The sequence below is a fragment of the Mastomys coucha genome, unplaced genomic scaffold, assembly GCF_008632895.1.
Source record: "Mastomys coucha isolate ucsf_1 unplaced genomic scaffold, UCSF_Mcou_1 pScaffold1, whole genome shotgun sequence".
Taxonomy (NCBI): domain Eukaryota; kingdom Metazoa; phylum Chordata; class Mammalia; order Rodentia; family Muridae; genus Mastomys; species Mastomys coucha.
Window position 1 is genome coordinate 47391809 of NW_022196891.1, and position 18090 is coordinate 47409898.

Sequence of the window (18090 nt, forward strand, 5' to 3'; positions counted from 1 at the left end):
TAAGGCTTTTACTGGCTGAGCCATCCCCCTGGCTCCTCAACATGTTTATGTTTTAATATATGTTGTGCCCTATAGATAAGAGCATGTACTTTTATAATGACCGCATTTGTTCATGGATTGTCACTTGCTTTGTGCTCAGAAGCAGAGCACTTCCTGAGGATGCTTCAGGTTTTGTCCCTCCCACTGCAAAGACTTAGAAACAATGAATAACTTGCCCAGTTAAGAGCTTCTCACTAAAACACCTAAAATGTCTTCAATAAGCACCTATAATGTGCCTTATAAGTTGTAAGTGGGAGGAATATAAAGATAGGAGATATGTAAAGGAGATTTATCATACAAATAGCAAATATCAGAATGTTTAATATGCCTCATACATCACTCCAAAAAGAACATGTTATCATGGCAAATGAAAACTTTTGAAAACAACATTTTACTTTTTAAAATTTTTAATTATGTGTATTTGTGTGTAGAGGGGTATGGACCCATGAGTATGGGTATTCAGGTTGTGAGCCACCCCATGTAGGTGCCGAAAACTCAGGTTCTCTACAAAGCAGTTCATATTCTTTACCACCAAACCATCCTTCCAGCTGCAAATGGAAACTTTTTGAAATGATACAAAAATTACCCATTTTAGATTTTCCTGAAATGAACTAAAATTTCATGCAAAGTAGATCTTATAATGATTTTCATTGTTCTAATTCATACTTTTTAAAGCAGCTATATTGCCTTATTATGATAGACATCCAGTTCCTCTACTTGCTTTTTTTTTTTTTTTAGTAAAACAATAATTGTGGAGTGTCTGTTATGTGTGAAAACTTAAATTTAACACAATTTAGATATGCATGCTTTTTAAAAGGAATTATTTGACTCTACAAGGTGGTCTTTTCTCATTCAGGGAGTGTATTGCACACTCAAAGGATGTAGTCCATGTAACTCTGCACTTGAAGACAGGGGCAGAAGATGACACTTCCATGAGCAGAAGACACACAGCCATCTTTACTTTCACGTGGACACATAGCCTTTCATACATGTTTTCTCCTGAGGCAGAGGCTCTCAACCTTCCTAATGCTGCCCCTTTTTAATACAGTTCCTCATGCTGTGGTGACCCCCCAACCATAAAATTATTTCATTGCTATTATGTAACAGTAATTTTGCTACTGTTATGAATTTGTAATTTAAATATTTGACATGCAGGATATCTGATATGCGACACCAAAGGGGTCATAACCCACAGTTTGAGACCCTCTGTCCTGGGGGAAAATAAGTATAAAGTGAGCTGCCTAGAAGGTTTATATTCTGGAATTCCTGCTGGCTTTTGTAGGAGGAAAGAGAGAGGAGAGTGAATGAATCAGTCTTCATACATTGATCAAGTTAGAAATAGAACACAGGCTGTATACTCCGAAGCCTGGTTTCCTTGCCTTTTCAAGCAGACCCTAATAGATGTCAGGGCCATGAACTCTTACCATGAACATTGAGGTTAAAGTATTTCTTGGCACTCCCAGCTGTGTTCTCCGCGACACACACATACCTCCCGGTATCTGTTATTTGAGCATTTAGAATCTAAAGAAAAATGGAGAGATAGCAACTGGAATTGTTAATAAAGGAACTTGTAATATTTTGCCTTTTAGAGCAAACAAGATCCATTCTTTCTGCTAAATGCCAGATGAGCATAAAGGCAGGAGACTGCTGTATACGCTATCGCTGGTGCTGCTTTTCATTAGGTCAAGCACACACATATTTATGAATAAAACTTACAATCAGAAAGGTGATTTTTTTTTGCATATACCTGTTGTATTTTGATTGCAAATTATTCCAAATTATTTTCCTACTTCCATGTCTGTAAGTCTGTAAAGCAATTTGGAATTTCTTTCTAAGAGGCGGCTTTGTGAATGGCTCTTGCCAGAAGAATGAGCCAGGCAATGGTGCTATCTCACTTGAGTTCGTCACAAGTGTCTACAGGGTTGCTCACTTTATTTGAAATTCTGCCACTACCATGTGAGGAAGCAGGACTTGTCTGCTGCAGGATGAGGGAGAACACTGACTCCCACTGCATTCTAAGACTCCAACAGGCCTTCAATCCACAGCTCTACAGGCACTTGAATAAGCCCAGCTGAGATCTGAAATACCATCTATAGGAACAGTGGGCTGACAAGCTAAGTAAATTCTTATTGTGCTAAGTTATTGGGTTTTGAAGGAGATTGTTTTATGTAGTAGTACTTAGCTCTTATAGAACAGAATGTTTATTATAAAGCTCCATCTACATATACATATAACATAGAAACATTTAGGCATTTTGGTCTCTACACATAAAAACATGTAGGCTGTATGGTTATCAAGTAGATATATTCAAATGTAGATAATCCTTTAAAAATTTCAAGTTTATAAGTAGTGATCTTGCCTTTTTTTAAAAAAGAACTTGATCTGAACCCATATTTATTCTTGGATTTAAGAGCTGGAAGGAGATATTTTTATTAGTTTGCTAGTAATTTAATTACACTCTATCCTAACAAAAGAACTGATATATGTCTACACATCCCAACTTTCTTTTAGGACATTTGAATGGAAACAAATGAACATATCAATTGATAAATAGCAGTACAGTATATTTACATGGGTGAAATGATGACGTCTTACTGCCTGTGCCATCACAAAACAGATTTACTCTGTAGTAAGCCTTTGCCACCTAGAATGTTCTCATCACATACATTCAATGGAAAGATTGCAACAATAGTTTTTTTTTTAAATCAAAGATTATGTTGTTAAACAGGAATGTGTGTATGTATAGAGATTCTGGAAGAATTTACACAAAAAACCACTGTGGTCATTTCTAATTGCAGGAACTGAGTAGAGAATACTATTATGTGGTTGATGGTTAATGATCTGAATAAATACATTCATAAACTAATACTTTTATCAATCTGGAAGACAATCATCACGATGCCCAAAACACTGTTTTAAAATTAGATTTTTCCTCCCTTACCTGAAGAATCCTGCCATCAGAAAGGAACTTATGATGTTCATCTTCTAACAAGGACTGTCCATCTTTCTGCCAGAAATTCCTTGGTGCTGGGCTACCGCTGGATGAACATTCCATCTGTGCACTCTTGTTCACTAGCACGCTGACCTCTTCTGGCAGATCACTCTTTGCTCCCTTGATAACTGGTGGCACTAAGGAATAGTTGTGACAGAGAGATTCTGATGGGCAACAACGGCTTTAGTAAGACAGGCTACACCATTTTGTCATCAGGACAAGCCAGATGAGTTACAGCTTTTAGAGTGTATCTGTGATATTAAGAGTTAGACTTTGTAAGGGAATAATAATCTGGCTATTCCAGCCTCAGCATCAGTGGTACAGGCATCATATCATTGGAAGCTTGATTAGACATCATATCCATGAACCTCATGCACACCTCCTCCATAGCCATCTCTGAGAAGGGCCAAGGAACGAATGGTTGAAAAAGCTCCCCAGATGTTACTCAAGCATATTACATAAAGTCTGAGAAGTTCTGTGCTATATTCCCCTACACATTTAAAACAGTGCTCTATAATTTATATTCATTTCACTTTTGAAAATTTCACTTTCATACATTATCTGTAGAGTAAAATCTGGAATGGTACAGTGAATTGGAAGATTGTATTGGCAACACTTGTAAAACAAGATATTTATTTTCAAAGAAAGTGATTCATTGCCAAGTTTGATTAATTTTTGTTACACTGTTAAAACACATGAGGGTTTCTATAACCAGTGTATGTTTACTATGGACTCAGCCTTATGGTATTTGTTTTCTAACGATTAAGTTGAAAATTTTTATAGTAAATAATACTAAAAAGTACACAGCAGAAATTCAATGTTAGTTTGTATGTATTCACATTTGTAGTTACACCATTTTACTGACAGCCTCTGTCTTCTATGCTGTATCCTTGGTCCAAGCACAGGACCTGTCATACTGAGCAATCAATAGATATTTCTCAAATAAATACAATATGAAATTGGATGTCTACCTTTGTTCTTTGCATAGAAAACTCTAGACTTTCCACTTTTCCTCTTTGCAATCAGTCCATTCACTTCTCTTCAGGTTACTTTCTTCATGTCCAGCCCACACATCACAGTGTCATTTCAGTGATGCATCATTATGGTGCTACTACTTGGAGCTCTGTGGCTTCCCAGAACCCACAGTGTGTACCTATGACTTCTACTTCAGCTTCCAGACAGGACACACTGTGTTTTTTAAACACTCGTGTCTCCAAGATTCTGATGGTGATGATGGAAAGCAATGATGGAGTCCAGTGGTTCCTATGGTAACCATCAGATCTCCGCAGCAGCCACTGCTGACTTCTGTTTGCCACAGGCTGGCATCCCAAGCCTTACCCTGTTTATTTTATGCTCATACTAAAAAGGATTGCTAAGTATATTTGATATACACTTCATCATGTCCCCTTTCTTTCTACTCCAAGAGCTCTCCTTCGCCCACAAAGGCTTGGTAGCCTGTGGTTCCTTGCTCCATTACTTTGATATACATTCTTGGGCCTTACACTATCAACTCCTCCACCCTGCCTTCTACACACATTCTCGACATTGTAATGGGTTTCTTTGTATCCAGCTTTTTTGCCCTTTGTCTATGGGTAAGTTCAAATCTCTAACATTTGTTCTTGCCAGTCAGCTCCATTCTACCTCTTGTCTCTATTTTATTTCATTGCGTCTAATCAGTGCTCAAGATTATCCTTGTGGTTTTGAAGTGAATCACACAACCTACACCCACAGACTTAAGTCTCAAAGCCAAAGACTTTTTATTTTCTGAAACCCATTTTAACGCTCATCAGTTGACAATTTTTCTAACAACTGGAATGCAGGCATAGTTTACTGGGTTCCCTCATTCCTTGATTGCCTCCTACTGTGCTTTCCTTCTTTGATCTACCAATGGTTCCCTATGGTTTTCTTTGGAAATCTTGTCTTGTAATGTCACTTGTCTGGGGGCAGCTGTTGGATGCAGTCTGGGTTTAGTCTTTGTCCTTTGTGATGCTTCCTTAAGTCTAAGTGCTGGGTCAGTATTTTACATAAACATTCTGGGATCATGTTAGATTTATCATACTAGAAACAACGTTGACATCCTTCCCTTCAATCCTGCCTGTTTTCCCAGGAACTCTAATTATCTCGTTATCATTGTCTTAATCATCTGGCACCAAAGTCCCAGTAACACTCTGAAATGAGTGCCTAATCTCTCATACTATGTCAATATTTGCTGTATAAAATTTTTCATTTTTACTGTGTGTTGGCTAGGTTTTTGGCAACATGGCACAAAACTGAGGCATAGCTGGGAAGGGGGATTCTCAGCTGAGGAGAACTCATCGGATTGTACTGTTAGGCAAGATTGTGGGGACATTTTCCTGACTAGTGATTGATGGGAAAAGATTCAGCTTACTGAGGGAGGTGTCATCCCTATACAGGTTGTCCTGGGCTATGTAAGAAAGCAAGGCTGAGCAAGGCATAAGGAACAATCCAGTAAGCAGCAATCTTGAAAGGAAGGCTCCTGCTTCAGTTTCTGTCTCCTGGTTCCTGTCTTGAGCTTCTGCCTTAGCTTCAGTTAATAGCCTGTGCATTGGGATAGGTAAGTGGAATAAACCCTTTCTTCCTAAGGTGGTTTTTGGTCATGGTTTTTTATCACAATAGAAAACAGACCAGACTAGATTGATTCTAATATATCCTTGTGGCCATTCCCTAGCTTAGACTCCTCCAAGACATAAACTTCTGTTTCTAATAAACTATTTGTCTTAAGGACAAAAACTTCTTCCATTTGATGTCCATGTATCAGATGGGAATGGTTCTGGCTCAAGAGCAGGCATAAGGATGTGATCACATCACTAGAATGCTACCTCACTAGGATGCTGTGTCTGTGGTAGACGCACAGATGCATAGGGGATTCACATGAAGAACAGTCAATTCTAGGACTTCACCTATAAATATCAGACAGGAAAACTTTCATTTACTATGAAACTGGGAAGAAGTGAATTCAGCGCTGCTAAAGTCTACCTTGCTGCCCAAAGGAACCACCTACCTGAAACTCACATTAACAACAATAATAAAAAAAAGTCAGGAGAAATAGAAAGGTAAAATCTGGATAGTTTTGACCTCTTTTGGGCCAAGATGTCAGAAATGACTGCTTGCAGATTACTCTTCTCTAGGACTTTACCAAATTTGTGAATCAGTAATCCATATTTTCTCTGTCTCTCTCTCTGTCTCTCTGTCTCTCTCTCTGTCTCTTTGTCTCTGTCTCTCTGTCTCTGTTTCTCTGTCTCTGTCTCTCTCTCTCCCCCCCTCTCCTTCCTTCTCTTTCCACTCTCTTCCTCCCTCCATTTTTGTTATCTGAGATCTTAGAAGTCCTGATTAATGCATTCTCAGTTTGCACACAAGACAGTAGTACCTAGAAGTATCATTATCTATTGCTGTTGTAGTTTCTAAAGTGTTCAGGTGATATCCTCTAAACATTAGTCATTGAAAAATATTTCAGAGTGAAAATGCTTAATAAACAAAAGAAAACAAACTTACAGAGCACATGGACGTTGTACTGAAGGGAGTCTTCCCCAGCTTCATTCACAGCCACACATGTGTACCTCCCGGCATCTTCTACCTTAGCCCGGGGAATCTGCAGCACTCGTCCTCCTGAAAATATAGATCCTAGTCTGTCACTCCTCCAAATGTTAGAGTGAATGCAGATCATGAACAGAGCTACATTTCTCCCCCCCCCCCGTTCGAATGACAAACATTTCTTTATGTTTTTGTCGACGTTCCCATTTTCTTTAATCATTCCATTTTTAACTTCAACAATATTCATTTTCACAGCCAATCAATATTACATTGCTAAAAAGTGATCTGATACTGTACTTTAAGTCAGAATTTTTGGGAAATGAATTGCTGGTGTCAGTTTTTCTAGAGGGGAGAAGGCTGTTCTGAGCCCTCCATTATGATCCGGGGGCAATGCTACTGTATGGTGATGCTTTGTTCAATGCTGCTGTATGGTGATGCTTTGTTCAATGCTGCTGTATGGTGATGCTTTGTTCAATGCTGCTGTATGGTGATGCTTTGTTCAATGCTACTGTATAGTGATGCTTTGTTCAACGCTACTGTATGGTGATGCTTTGTTCAATGCTGCTGTATGGTGATGCTTTGTTCAACGCTGCTGTATGGTGATGCTTTGTTCTTGCTGTTTTCCAATACTTTTAACTGATGTTTTCAATGTTTCCTATAAAAGTGCATTTAAATACACATATCCAGGGCTCTAAAGAATAAAGTGTACATTAGCTTTTTTGTTGTACTAGAGAGTTCATGTGAAATACCAGGAAAAAAAGTTCTTACATATTTGTAAACTTTAATGTTGATAAAATTTAGAGAAAAGTTGTGACATTCACATTAAAATTTACATCTATGTTCACCAATTATTTTTTGTTGCATGCCATTTTATTTATCTCCTGCTATCGTACAGATAGGATATTTTCATAAGCTACTGTGGTAAGTTGAAGTCTTAAAACCATTTACTCACAGATCTAAATATAATAGAAATATAATCCTTCCTAAAACTATAGTACGACAACCAAAACCAGGAAATTTAGAGTTAATGAAAAATTACTTGTACTAAATCCACATCCTCGTTTAGATTATTGTCATCGTAAGCTTCATAGTCCATTTTTCCTAGGCCTTGACCAATTAATGTCATATGGTACATAGAGCTACCATGTCTACTTCTTCCATTTTCATTTTTTACTTTATAAAGTTATTTCAGTTGACTTAACTTTGCATATATTATAAACTGTATTGGCCCTAAAGGTACAATTTATGAGTTTTAACAAACGCTGATATTTGAATACTTGTGATAATTACACTGAGGCCTTGAAAATATTATTCTAAAAACTTTAACCATCTTTCCATCCACAAACCATGAAATAATTAAAATATTTAAAACTAAGTCTTTATAATTGCTCATGAAAATGCAATCAAATTAATCAATAAATCAAATAATAGCTATTTACAAGCATACATTTGAATATAGATTAATGATGCATAGAAACCAAACTGACTAAGGACATCAATACAGAGAGGCATGAAGAAGTCCAAGAACTTGCATAAGTTGATTACAACTATGGACTAGATTTAGAAAGTGAGCTAAAGGGTTCTGCTGCCAAATTCTCAAGGTAGGCTATTCCACAAATGGAAGACATGTCATCCAGCAACCCAAACTTCAGTTAAATTACAGTGAACTGGCCTAATAAATGAGAAGAGACATACTTGGCAGAGATTCGTGTTTCCATGTGGCAGTGTTTACCTGGCAAAATCAATACTCGGTCACTGGAAGTGAGAGGTCGGCCATCTTTATACCATGTCAGAGTTGGTGGAGGAGCAGCATTTGTCTCACAATGTAGAGAAATGGGATTGTTGATGATCACGTCTTTGGCTTCACCGCTCCTGCCAGTATCTAACATGTTTCCTATTTCCCAGAGTTTCTGAAAACTTGGAGGAACTGTGGAGCGAAAGCATGGCCTCAGTTCAGTGTGACAGTCATGACTGACCGACCAAAGAGTTCAACTGTTTCTCAACCAACAGTCTGTGCATTTGGTAAGTTAGACAATGCCAAAACATTTTTTTAAGAACTTATATGCTTTCCAACAGCAGCCAAAGAGTAGCCATCAGAGTTGGTTGTCAAGTGGAGGAATCAAGTCTATGGTGCTCTGAGTCTACATTTGTCTTTGTTGTTTGTGTAAAAAGGCTCTGCTGACTGACCGGCATTGGGGCCCACTTTCAAGGAAAAGTACAGTAAGAAATGTGGTTGCTGCAGGAAGAGGTACTTTTGAGGCACACATAAAAGAATGCATGGACTCATTTGATAACAATATCAATGATTTGTCTTAATGAAGGAAGTTCAATAAGATGAACAATCAGGGCTAACCTATTAAAAATAGGATATTTTAATTCCTTTCCAACAGTGGGTGTGAGCTTTATTAGCAGTAAACTAGCAATACATTAAAGATATTTCAAAAGTGTGTGACCTGAAGTTTTAAGATTTTTAAATTTTAAGGTCTGAAAAAGCAAAGATTGGTGAAAATTTTGTGAAACCAGATGTTAAGTATAGTGTTATTTATGAATAACGAAAACTTGGAGACAACCTGGATATTTAACTATAGGAGTTTAGTTCAATTAATATATTTGAGTATAGAGTTGATGAAATAGGCAGTCTTAAAATTTGTGTAGAGGGCTGGGATAAGGTTCAGAGACAGAGAGAATTTCTTTAGCATGCCTAAGTCCCTAGCACTGCCAAAAATAACTTGGCAGATGCGTGGTAACATCCAGAAAAAGTACCAGCAATAGAAGGCATTAGTTCTTAGTGACTTTAGAATAGCTTAGGTGCCTGATCTCAGAGATTATTTACATCCAGAAAAGCAGTACCAACAATAGAAGGCATTAGTTCTTAGTGACTTTAGAATAGCTTAGGTGCCTGATCTCAGAGATTATTCTTAGCAATCCCAAGGGGTATTAATTTTAAAGGAAAATAATGGACACTTAAAATATTTTAAGTACTTGTCCAAGACACAAAGTTTATAGGTATACTCATCCATATCAAAGTCTGCTACTCTGAATTCATTATTCATATTTTTATTATCTTCTATACAATAATGTTACATGATATATAGTCTTCATGATATGTTAGTGCAGTATTGATGTAAGAGAAGCTTGTTATTGAGTATTGTAAATGAAGTTATCACTTAGAATACCAGAAGGAAATTCATAAAAGAAGAACGGTAGGGGTTAGAAAGAGGATGCACAGGTTAAGAGCACTTGTTTTTGTAGAAGTCCAAGATTCAGTTCCCAGGACTTACATGGTGGGTCCCAACCATCTGTGATTCTAGCTTTATGAGATTCAACATCCTCTTCCATAGGCACCAGGCATACATGTGATACATATATATCCATACATATGTATATGTTTTATGTGTATGTATATGTGTGTGTGTACATGTATGTATATACATATATATATATATACATTCAGGCAAATACTTATATAATAAAATAAAAATAAAATATTTGAAAAATGTATAATGGGATTATTCTCTCCTATAATTTCCTGTTTAAAATTTCATGATGACTTTATATCATTACGAGAAGAAAATGATTTTCAAGAAAACTAAACCAAATCTCTTTTCTATTACATTCAGAGTGTGAAAATTGTTTTGCAGTAAGCATAGTAATATTACCTTGGATATTCACATCAAAATCCAACTCATCTTCCCCTGCAAGGTTAGATGCCACACAGGTATATCGTCCAGTGTCTGAGATTTGAGCTTCCTTTATCTGAAGTGTATGTCCATTTGCCGCGATGGTAACGTGATCATCTGATTTAAGGGGCTGTGATTCAATTGTAACAATGTCCAGATTGAATATGCTAATAAAGTTAAGATACCCTGCAAATGATCAATACTATGATTCTTTAATAAATGGAGATAGATAAAATATTCAAGATAGCAGTAATTAATTTAATTTGATCCAGTTGTTTTCTGAGTAATTTTTATATCTGGAAAATTATAGCTGATACAGTTTACATCAGCCAGGTAATTGTGGGAGATACATTTATATATTCTTTATAACAGAAAACATGTTCTTAGTATCATGTCCACTTATCCATGAAAGCAAAAGTATCTCCAGATAATCTTATCAAGTATTTAAAAAGTGTGTCTTGTTGATAGTTTTGTAGAAAATGTAATAAAGAAAACTTTATTAAAAGTTGAGAACATTATCACCATATGATTTTATCTGAATTTATTATTATTCATTCAGAAACATCCTTATTTCATACATAAAACTGTTTTAAGCTTGGGATGTGTTATGATATTTTGAAATGGGCACTATAGGTCTGGCAATTCTTCTACTAATGTGTCCTGCGTAATTCTTAGTGGTTTCAGTGCCCACTGTCAATCAAAGACATCTTCTCTCAGCTTCTTGATTTCCTCTCTTACATATACCAGCATCTATTTTTTCATCCCACTAGACAGCTTCAGTCTTTTTTTATTAGATATTTTCTTTATTTACATGTCATATGATATCTTCTTTCCCAGTTTCCCCTCCAAAATAAAAATAAAATACAATAAAATAAAAATAAAAATAAAAAGGAGGTGGTTCGGGCTACAGCCTTCCTACACAATTTCAGAGGACATTTACAGTCAACCATTCAAAAATGTTTTCTAAGTGTAAAGTGTCTAATTTTATCTTAATGTTCCTTGGATCTTATATAATCAAGTCTTTGTGTCCTCTGCTTGATAGGAAAGACAGTCAAGGCAATGCATGACATGTATGTGGCTATATTTACCATTCAGTTCTGCCTTAGCTTTCTGTTCTTGGTGGTATTTACACAGGGTGACTTGTCTTCATTTATGAAGTAGTTACGCTCCTTTTGTCTTTTGAGACACTGAGGCTCTTGATCCTCTACTCTCAAAAGCAGAAACATACCACACATATCTTCTGTCGTGTGTGTGTGTGTGTGTGTGTGTGTGTGTATGTGCGTGTGTGTGCACGCGTGTGTGTATGTGTGTGTGTGCGTGTGTGTATGTGTGTGTGTATGTGTGTGTGTATGTGTGTGTGTGTGCGTGTGTGTGTATATGTGTATGTGTGTGTGTATGTGCGTGTGTGTACGTGTGTGCGTGTGTGTATGTGTGTGTGTGCGTGTGTGTATGTGTGTGTGTGTATGTGTGTGTGTATGTGCGTGTGTGCGCGCATGTGTGTGCGTGTGTGTGTGTGTATGTGTGTGTGTATGTGTGTGTGTGCGCGCGTGTGTGTGTATGTGTGTATGTGTATGTGTATGTGTATGTGCGTGTGTGTACGTGCGTGCGTGCGTGTATGTGTGTGTGTATGTGTGTGTGTGTACGTGCGTGAGTGCATGTATGTGTGTGTTTGTGTATGTGTGTGTACGTGCGGGAGTGCATGTATGTGTGTGTGTGTGCGTGTGTGTATGTGTGTGTGTATGTGCGTGTGTGTGCGCATGTGTGTGCGCGTGTGTGTATGTGTGTGTGTATGTGCGTGTGTGTATGTGCGTGCGTGCGTGTATGTGTGTGTGTGTGTGTATGTGTGTGTGTGTACGTGCGTGAGTGTGTGTGTGTGTGTGTGTGTGTGTGTGTGTGTGTACAGGAGTTCAGGAGTGTGTAGAGGCTAGAAGAGGCCATAAAATTATGCTATGCTGGTTCTGGAGTTATAGGCAAATGTGAGCTGAATTATGTGTGTGCTCTCTGACTACCTTTTCTACCCCATCAGCTTTTTTTTTGTGGGTGTTTTGTTTGTTTGTTTGCTTGCTTGCTTGTTTTGTTTTTTGTTTTGTCTCTGAAAACATAAGTGGGCAGAGATTTTTGGCCTGTTTATTTCTCATCTATATTTGTTGTATATAAAATAGTGCCTAGCAAACAGTTGAGATTCAAATAATTTGGGATGCAACAAACCATTATTAATAATATTAATATTATATCACAAATAAGCATACCACAGTTTAAATTTTCTGTATAAAAATAAAAATTTCAGGGCATGGATGGATGAAGTGTATGGATTGTATTAAAAGTTATTTTACATATTGTCAATATCTTTAGGTGTTTTTTCTAGAAAGATAATATTTTATTAAATTTTGTATTTTAAAAATGAAATAACTTAAAATGATATGGAAAAGGTATTTATTGATAATATTGCTTCTTGTTTGTAATTTTTGGAATTCAATCCCAGATCTTAAAAAACTTGTAAGTGCCAGTCAGTATAATTTTACCAATTTCAGACCTTAAAGTTGATGATTATTAATGAATTTTGAAAGCAGTCTAGTTCCTATTTAAATTCTAGTATTTCCCTGGTTTTTATATTTGTGGATCTCTCTATTTGTGGTAACAGAAAATTAAAACTAAGTTAATGATATACTTTCAAAGTACAGGAAATGCATGTGTTTGCAAGCAAGGTGTTACAGTGTTGATAGCACATCACACTGTGTGCTTGCACTCTGCAAAGCCAACAGAAGCAGAGCACGGTGGGAGTTCTGCATTTTCCTTTTGCAATGGCTTCCAGATGACACATTCTATATGAAAAGATACCACCCCCTGCTGATATCGCAGAATCCATCTGGGATCTGGAAGAAAACCACGGATCCACATCTTCCCTGCCTCTAAAGTCGTACTATGACCTAAACTTGCACAACTGGAGTTTAACTGACCATTTGGTTGATTGTGTGTAAACGGGATAAGGAACAGCCTGGCTGTCTCCGATCTCTATTTAGCAGTGTTAACAGCAACTCCATCCTCTCTCTGCTTCCGAGCACCAGCACATGTCTTTACACTTGTGAGAGAGACTGGGAATTGCGTGAGAAAAAGGATGTGCAGTCTGAAAGTTATAAAAAAAAGGATCTAGAGATTTTTTAATACAAGAGATGATTTTTTGAAAACACTTTTAATTCAAACATAATTATATCACTTCTCCCTTTCTTGTTCTCGCCTCCAACCCTTCCCATGTCATGTCTGTCCCTTCACTCTCCAATCGATTTTTTATTAAGTATTTCTTACTGCCTCAGGGTAATCATAGTGTGCCTTTACCTCTCTTAATTTTCTCATATTTTAGGATATCAAAAATGTTACCTTTTGTGAAAGAGTTAATGGAATTTAGAGAAAGTTCTGCATAAATCTAGTCCTCACTTTAGGACCATGTGTGGGTCTCTTCTCTATTAAATTTAGTTATCTGGGTGGAGCACTGCTCCTCTAAGTCTCCATTGGGACGGTAGCCAGATTTTCACAGTCAAGTGCTAATGTGAACAAAACCAATATTACTTACCTCCCAGTGGATGTAACAATACCAAAGTTATTAAACATGTTTTTTTTTTCATTTTGTTAAAATTTTAAAGCAGTTTCATATTTGAGGAGCATGGAGTCACTACTTTTAATATCACAGTGGGTGGGATAAATCTGTCTGTTTCTTTTTAGATTGGTATTTTCATCTTTTAGGAATAAACAACAAATGAAATGTAGTTGTGACTGGCCTGTCCGTCCTTGTACCAGCGGAGGGAGGCAGAAGGAATTGCGTAAGCTTCACATTCCAATGTCAGGCTGCTATTCACTCTGATCTTCACTTCTTTAGGGGAAAGACCTGGCCCCAAGAGGTCTCCTTTCTTGATAATGGGTGGAACTGCACAAGACAAACATGGAAGAGTTAAGCACTGATTGTCTTAAACACACATTCTACCATAGAGATTACAGGAAGCAGCAGTTAACAAGGTGCCAAGCAGATGAGGGCCTTCTTCACAGGCCTTCCATGAATGACCTCAGTTAGCATCCCAGGATACAGGAGCCTTCAGACATATGATATGAATAAAAATATCCATATCTCTTCATCATTACAAAGCTGCTGGGAAGAGCAATGTCCTTCATGTTTTTATCTGTTCCAGATCCACATAGTCTGTGACCCATAAAACACATTGTATTGACTGTTATGGAACCAAGTCAAAGTAAATGACAATCAGAAATATATTCTTTGTTTATAAAGTAACATCAATGACATAGGAAGAAAGGCCTTATAGTGTGGCCCCCATTAGTGACAGTATGTGTTTGCCTTTATAGGTTAATTACATTGTCATAATTCGACACTACTCTTGATCTTATCTTGAGCTCTAGAGTAGGCGCCTGCGTGTAAACAACTCTCCAACAGGTAGATAATGAGTAGATCCAGTGGACATGTCAAAAATGTTTTTTTGCATATATATGTGTGATGGTATGTGTGTGCACAGGCATGTGTAGGAACATGTGTACATATATGCATTTGTAGTCCCAAGGTGCTAAGCATCTTTTCTTCAATTACCTCCTACCCTATATATTGAGGTATGGTCTCTTGTTGAATCCAAAGCTTACTGTCATGATTAGAGTAGCTAGCCAGCTTCTTCTATGCATTCTCTGTCTGCCGTACAGGCACTGGACCTGCATGTAGGCCTCTGTGCCCCTTGTCATTTACATAGGTTCTGGCCTTCTTAACTTTCATATCAAACGTGTTGGTCACTGAACCATCTTGATAGCCCTGGCTCTTCACATTTTTAAGCAACTGGTGACATTGGCATGCTACTTAATGCAACTTCCTTCCTTGACAAGACAAGCTAGGTAAGTAAGAGTCTTCAGTGATCAGTGTAAAACACAATTAGGAAAAATAATGAAAAACGGGCCTGAGAAAACTAGATGCCTTCAGGAAGAGGTGAGAAAGCTCATTCCTTTGGAACTTACTGTAGACCTTCACTTCATAGTGCTTGATCTTCTCCCCGGCCTCATTAGTGGCCACACATGAGTACCTTCCAGCATTGTCTTCCTGAGCATTTAGGATCTGCAGAGTACGGCCTCCTAAAACATCAAGAAACATTGAAGAGTCTTTGACATCACAGTGGACATGGGGGAATGCACAGAGAACCAGGACTTTAGTTCTTATTGCAAATATTGCTTTTTATGAATACAACTTAGTGGTAGATATTTGGTGCAAAATAAGTCACGGTATTTGTTTTGTGTCTTTCAAAAAGTAGTGTTCAGGTATTTTAAAGTGTAAGATATACATATATATATATATATATATATATATATATACTATATATGTGCTATATATATGTGCTATGTGTGTGTGTGTGTGTGTGTGTGTGTGTGTGTGCATAGGTAGTAAGATAGAAATGGACTGTCACAGAACAAAAACGCAGGCACTTTTACGAAAAATAACCTGTGCTTTTCTACAGTAATGGATGACGCAAATGCACCTGAGTTGACGTCAGTTACTTACCTGGAAGAATGCGAATGTTTCGGTTGGATTCTAAAGGTATGCCGTCTTTGAACCAGGTGATGGCAGCTGGGGGGTAGGAATATGCCTCACAGACTAAGGAAGTGGGACTGTTAAGGATGACAATGACGTCTTCAGGGTTGCCATCGCTGTCTACGCCAGCGATTGTAGGAGATACTGAAAGGTTGAAAGTTTTATTAAAGAAACAGACTTAGAGAGCCTTCTAGGTACGGCTTCCTGATTGTCATTGTCCTCATCTATGGAATCCCAGTTTTTAAGAGTTACAAAGCAATTAATTGCAATTATTCTATATAAAATCAGCAGGAAACATCATATGTGAAAGGAGGAGGGTAATACACACAAAAGAGATAATGACATCACTGAGGTAATGTAACAGAAACTTACATATGTATCTTTCTGTATTAAACTATATCGGTTTTGCCTATAGAAATCTTTCATCTTGTACATGATGTACTATTTATATATGCTAGTACTTGATGACCGATACATCAACTGGTATTTTGGCTAACCGTTTTTGTTCATATATGCAAATATGCATGAGGCCCATTTAGACTATAGCCTCTGTTTGAGGTTCCTATTCTATGTGGGAGTATAAGAGTATTTGTATGTTATGAGAGTATTTATGTGCACCCAAACTATATTGGAGTAGATACAAAAGTAGCTGAAACTTAAATTACTTGTATATTTGCATACAGTGAATTTAGTGTTACTGTTGTCGAATTTAGCATGGGATTTTAATATCGATAATCAAATGTGATACATTTAGGTGGGGTGCATGTTAAACCTGAAAAACTTAGAATCGATTTCAGTGATATGCTTGAGACAGAAACATAACTTTGATGCTGTAAGACCAACACTAATGGATCAATACATTCAGATGTTTAATTACACTCAGGCCACAGAGATGGAAAGAAGCTCAGGCTCCAATAGAAGCAGAGAGGCTCAGGGAGGAAGGCACAGGGTCTCAGGCTGAGACTCCCTGTCTACCTGCACTTTCCCCGTCACTATGGCATAGTTAAATGACTGTCTGGATCATTGCTATTTACTGCGCAAAACACTATGCCCAGAACATAGTTTACTCCACAGCAATGAAAGAAGAAAGTAAAAATAGCCTACATTCACAAATGCTGGATTCTTCCACATAATGACATTCTATGATAGAAACAGAAGAGAGGCAGAGACAGAGAAACACTGATCATTCAAGATATGAAATGAAGCTCACACCTACCAAACACATTGAGACTGAAGCTTTTGCTTTTATCACCAGCCATATTAGAGGCCAGACATGTATATCGTCCTGTGTGTGACACTTGAGCATTGGTGATCTGAAGAAAACGGCCACCAGACATCATGTGGTGGACTTCATCTTCCTGGAGAAGCTGTCCGTCTTTGTGCCATGTGATCTGTGGCACAGGATTTCCTGTTAAGAAAAAGCCACTTTTTTGAGGCAGCCCAGTATCACACATCTATAAATGGAAACACCCAAAGAAGCCATTTTCATACTGTATCCCATCTTTAAAGCAATGAAGTGACTATTCTTTTCTTTTTTTAATTTATTTTTATTAAATATTTTCTTTATTTACATTTCAAATGATATCCCCATTCCCGGCAAAGTGACTATTCTTTCTGAAATAGTGCCATACATGAATCTTTTTAAACATACAGTGATTACACTATGATGAATAAGACACATAGAATAGAAATCATTTCAAATCTACATTAGCTTTTATCGGGAAATGAATCTAACACTGGTTTTTGTGTTTAAACATGTAAGACAATTTGTAATTAACTGTAATCAACTATTTTTACAGAAAATTATTTGAAAGACTGGAGCACATTTCATTATCAAAAATATTATATTTTTTTCTATTCATATTAAAACCCTTTTTATTCTTTTAAGAGGAAACAGTAGAAAATAAGGTATTTATTTCAATGAATGTTTTGTGCTATATTGGTATTCTTACTAAGTGTTTAGAGGCATAATTAAAATAATTATTTATTCAATAGTTGTAGTCAACAGAAAACACTTTAGATAGTTGTAAATATGTATTAAATATTAGTTAAAATTATTCAGATGCAGTTTATTAATTTAAAAACTACAAAAGCAAGTCATGTTAGCACAGATGGCTAGAATGGATGATCAAAACCAGAGAGCTTAAACAGAGAATGCTGTTATGTTTAGGCAAAGACAGGGAGGGAATTAGGGAAGAGAGGCAGGGAAGGGGGAGGGAAGAGAGGCAGGGAAGGGGGAGGGAAGAGAGGCAGGGAAG

The 18090-nt window shown here is 37.2% G+C and overlaps 1 protein-coding gene across 3 annotated transcripts in view; it reads right to left on the reverse strand.

The window, feature by feature from the left end:
• Positions 1 to 18090, reverse strand: part of Hmcn1 (hemicentin 1) — a 473399-nt gene that overhangs the window by 104940 nt on the left and 350369 nt on the right. For all 3 annotated transcript variants that reach the window (XM_031384523.1, XM_031384530.1, XM_031384516.1), the window contains 9 exons: positions 17049 to 17240; positions 15803 to 15976; positions 15265 to 15378; positions 14037 to 14182; positions 10243 to 10393; positions 8316 to 8510; positions 6545 to 6658; positions 2981 to 3168; positions 1464 to 1560 (listed from right to left, as the gene is read on the reverse strand). In XM_031384523.1, the coding sequence (XP_031240383.1) occupies positions 1464 to 1560; positions 2981 to 3168; positions 6545 to 6658; positions 8316 to 8510; positions 10243 to 10393; positions 14037 to 14182; positions 15265 to 15378; positions 15803 to 15976; positions 17049 to 17240 (1371 nt within the window). The remainder of the gene's footprint in view (positions 1 to 1463; positions 1561 to 2980; positions 3169 to 6544; positions 6659 to 8315; positions 8511 to 10242; positions 10394 to 14036; positions 14183 to 15264; positions 15379 to 15802; positions 15977 to 17048; positions 17241 to 18090) is intronic.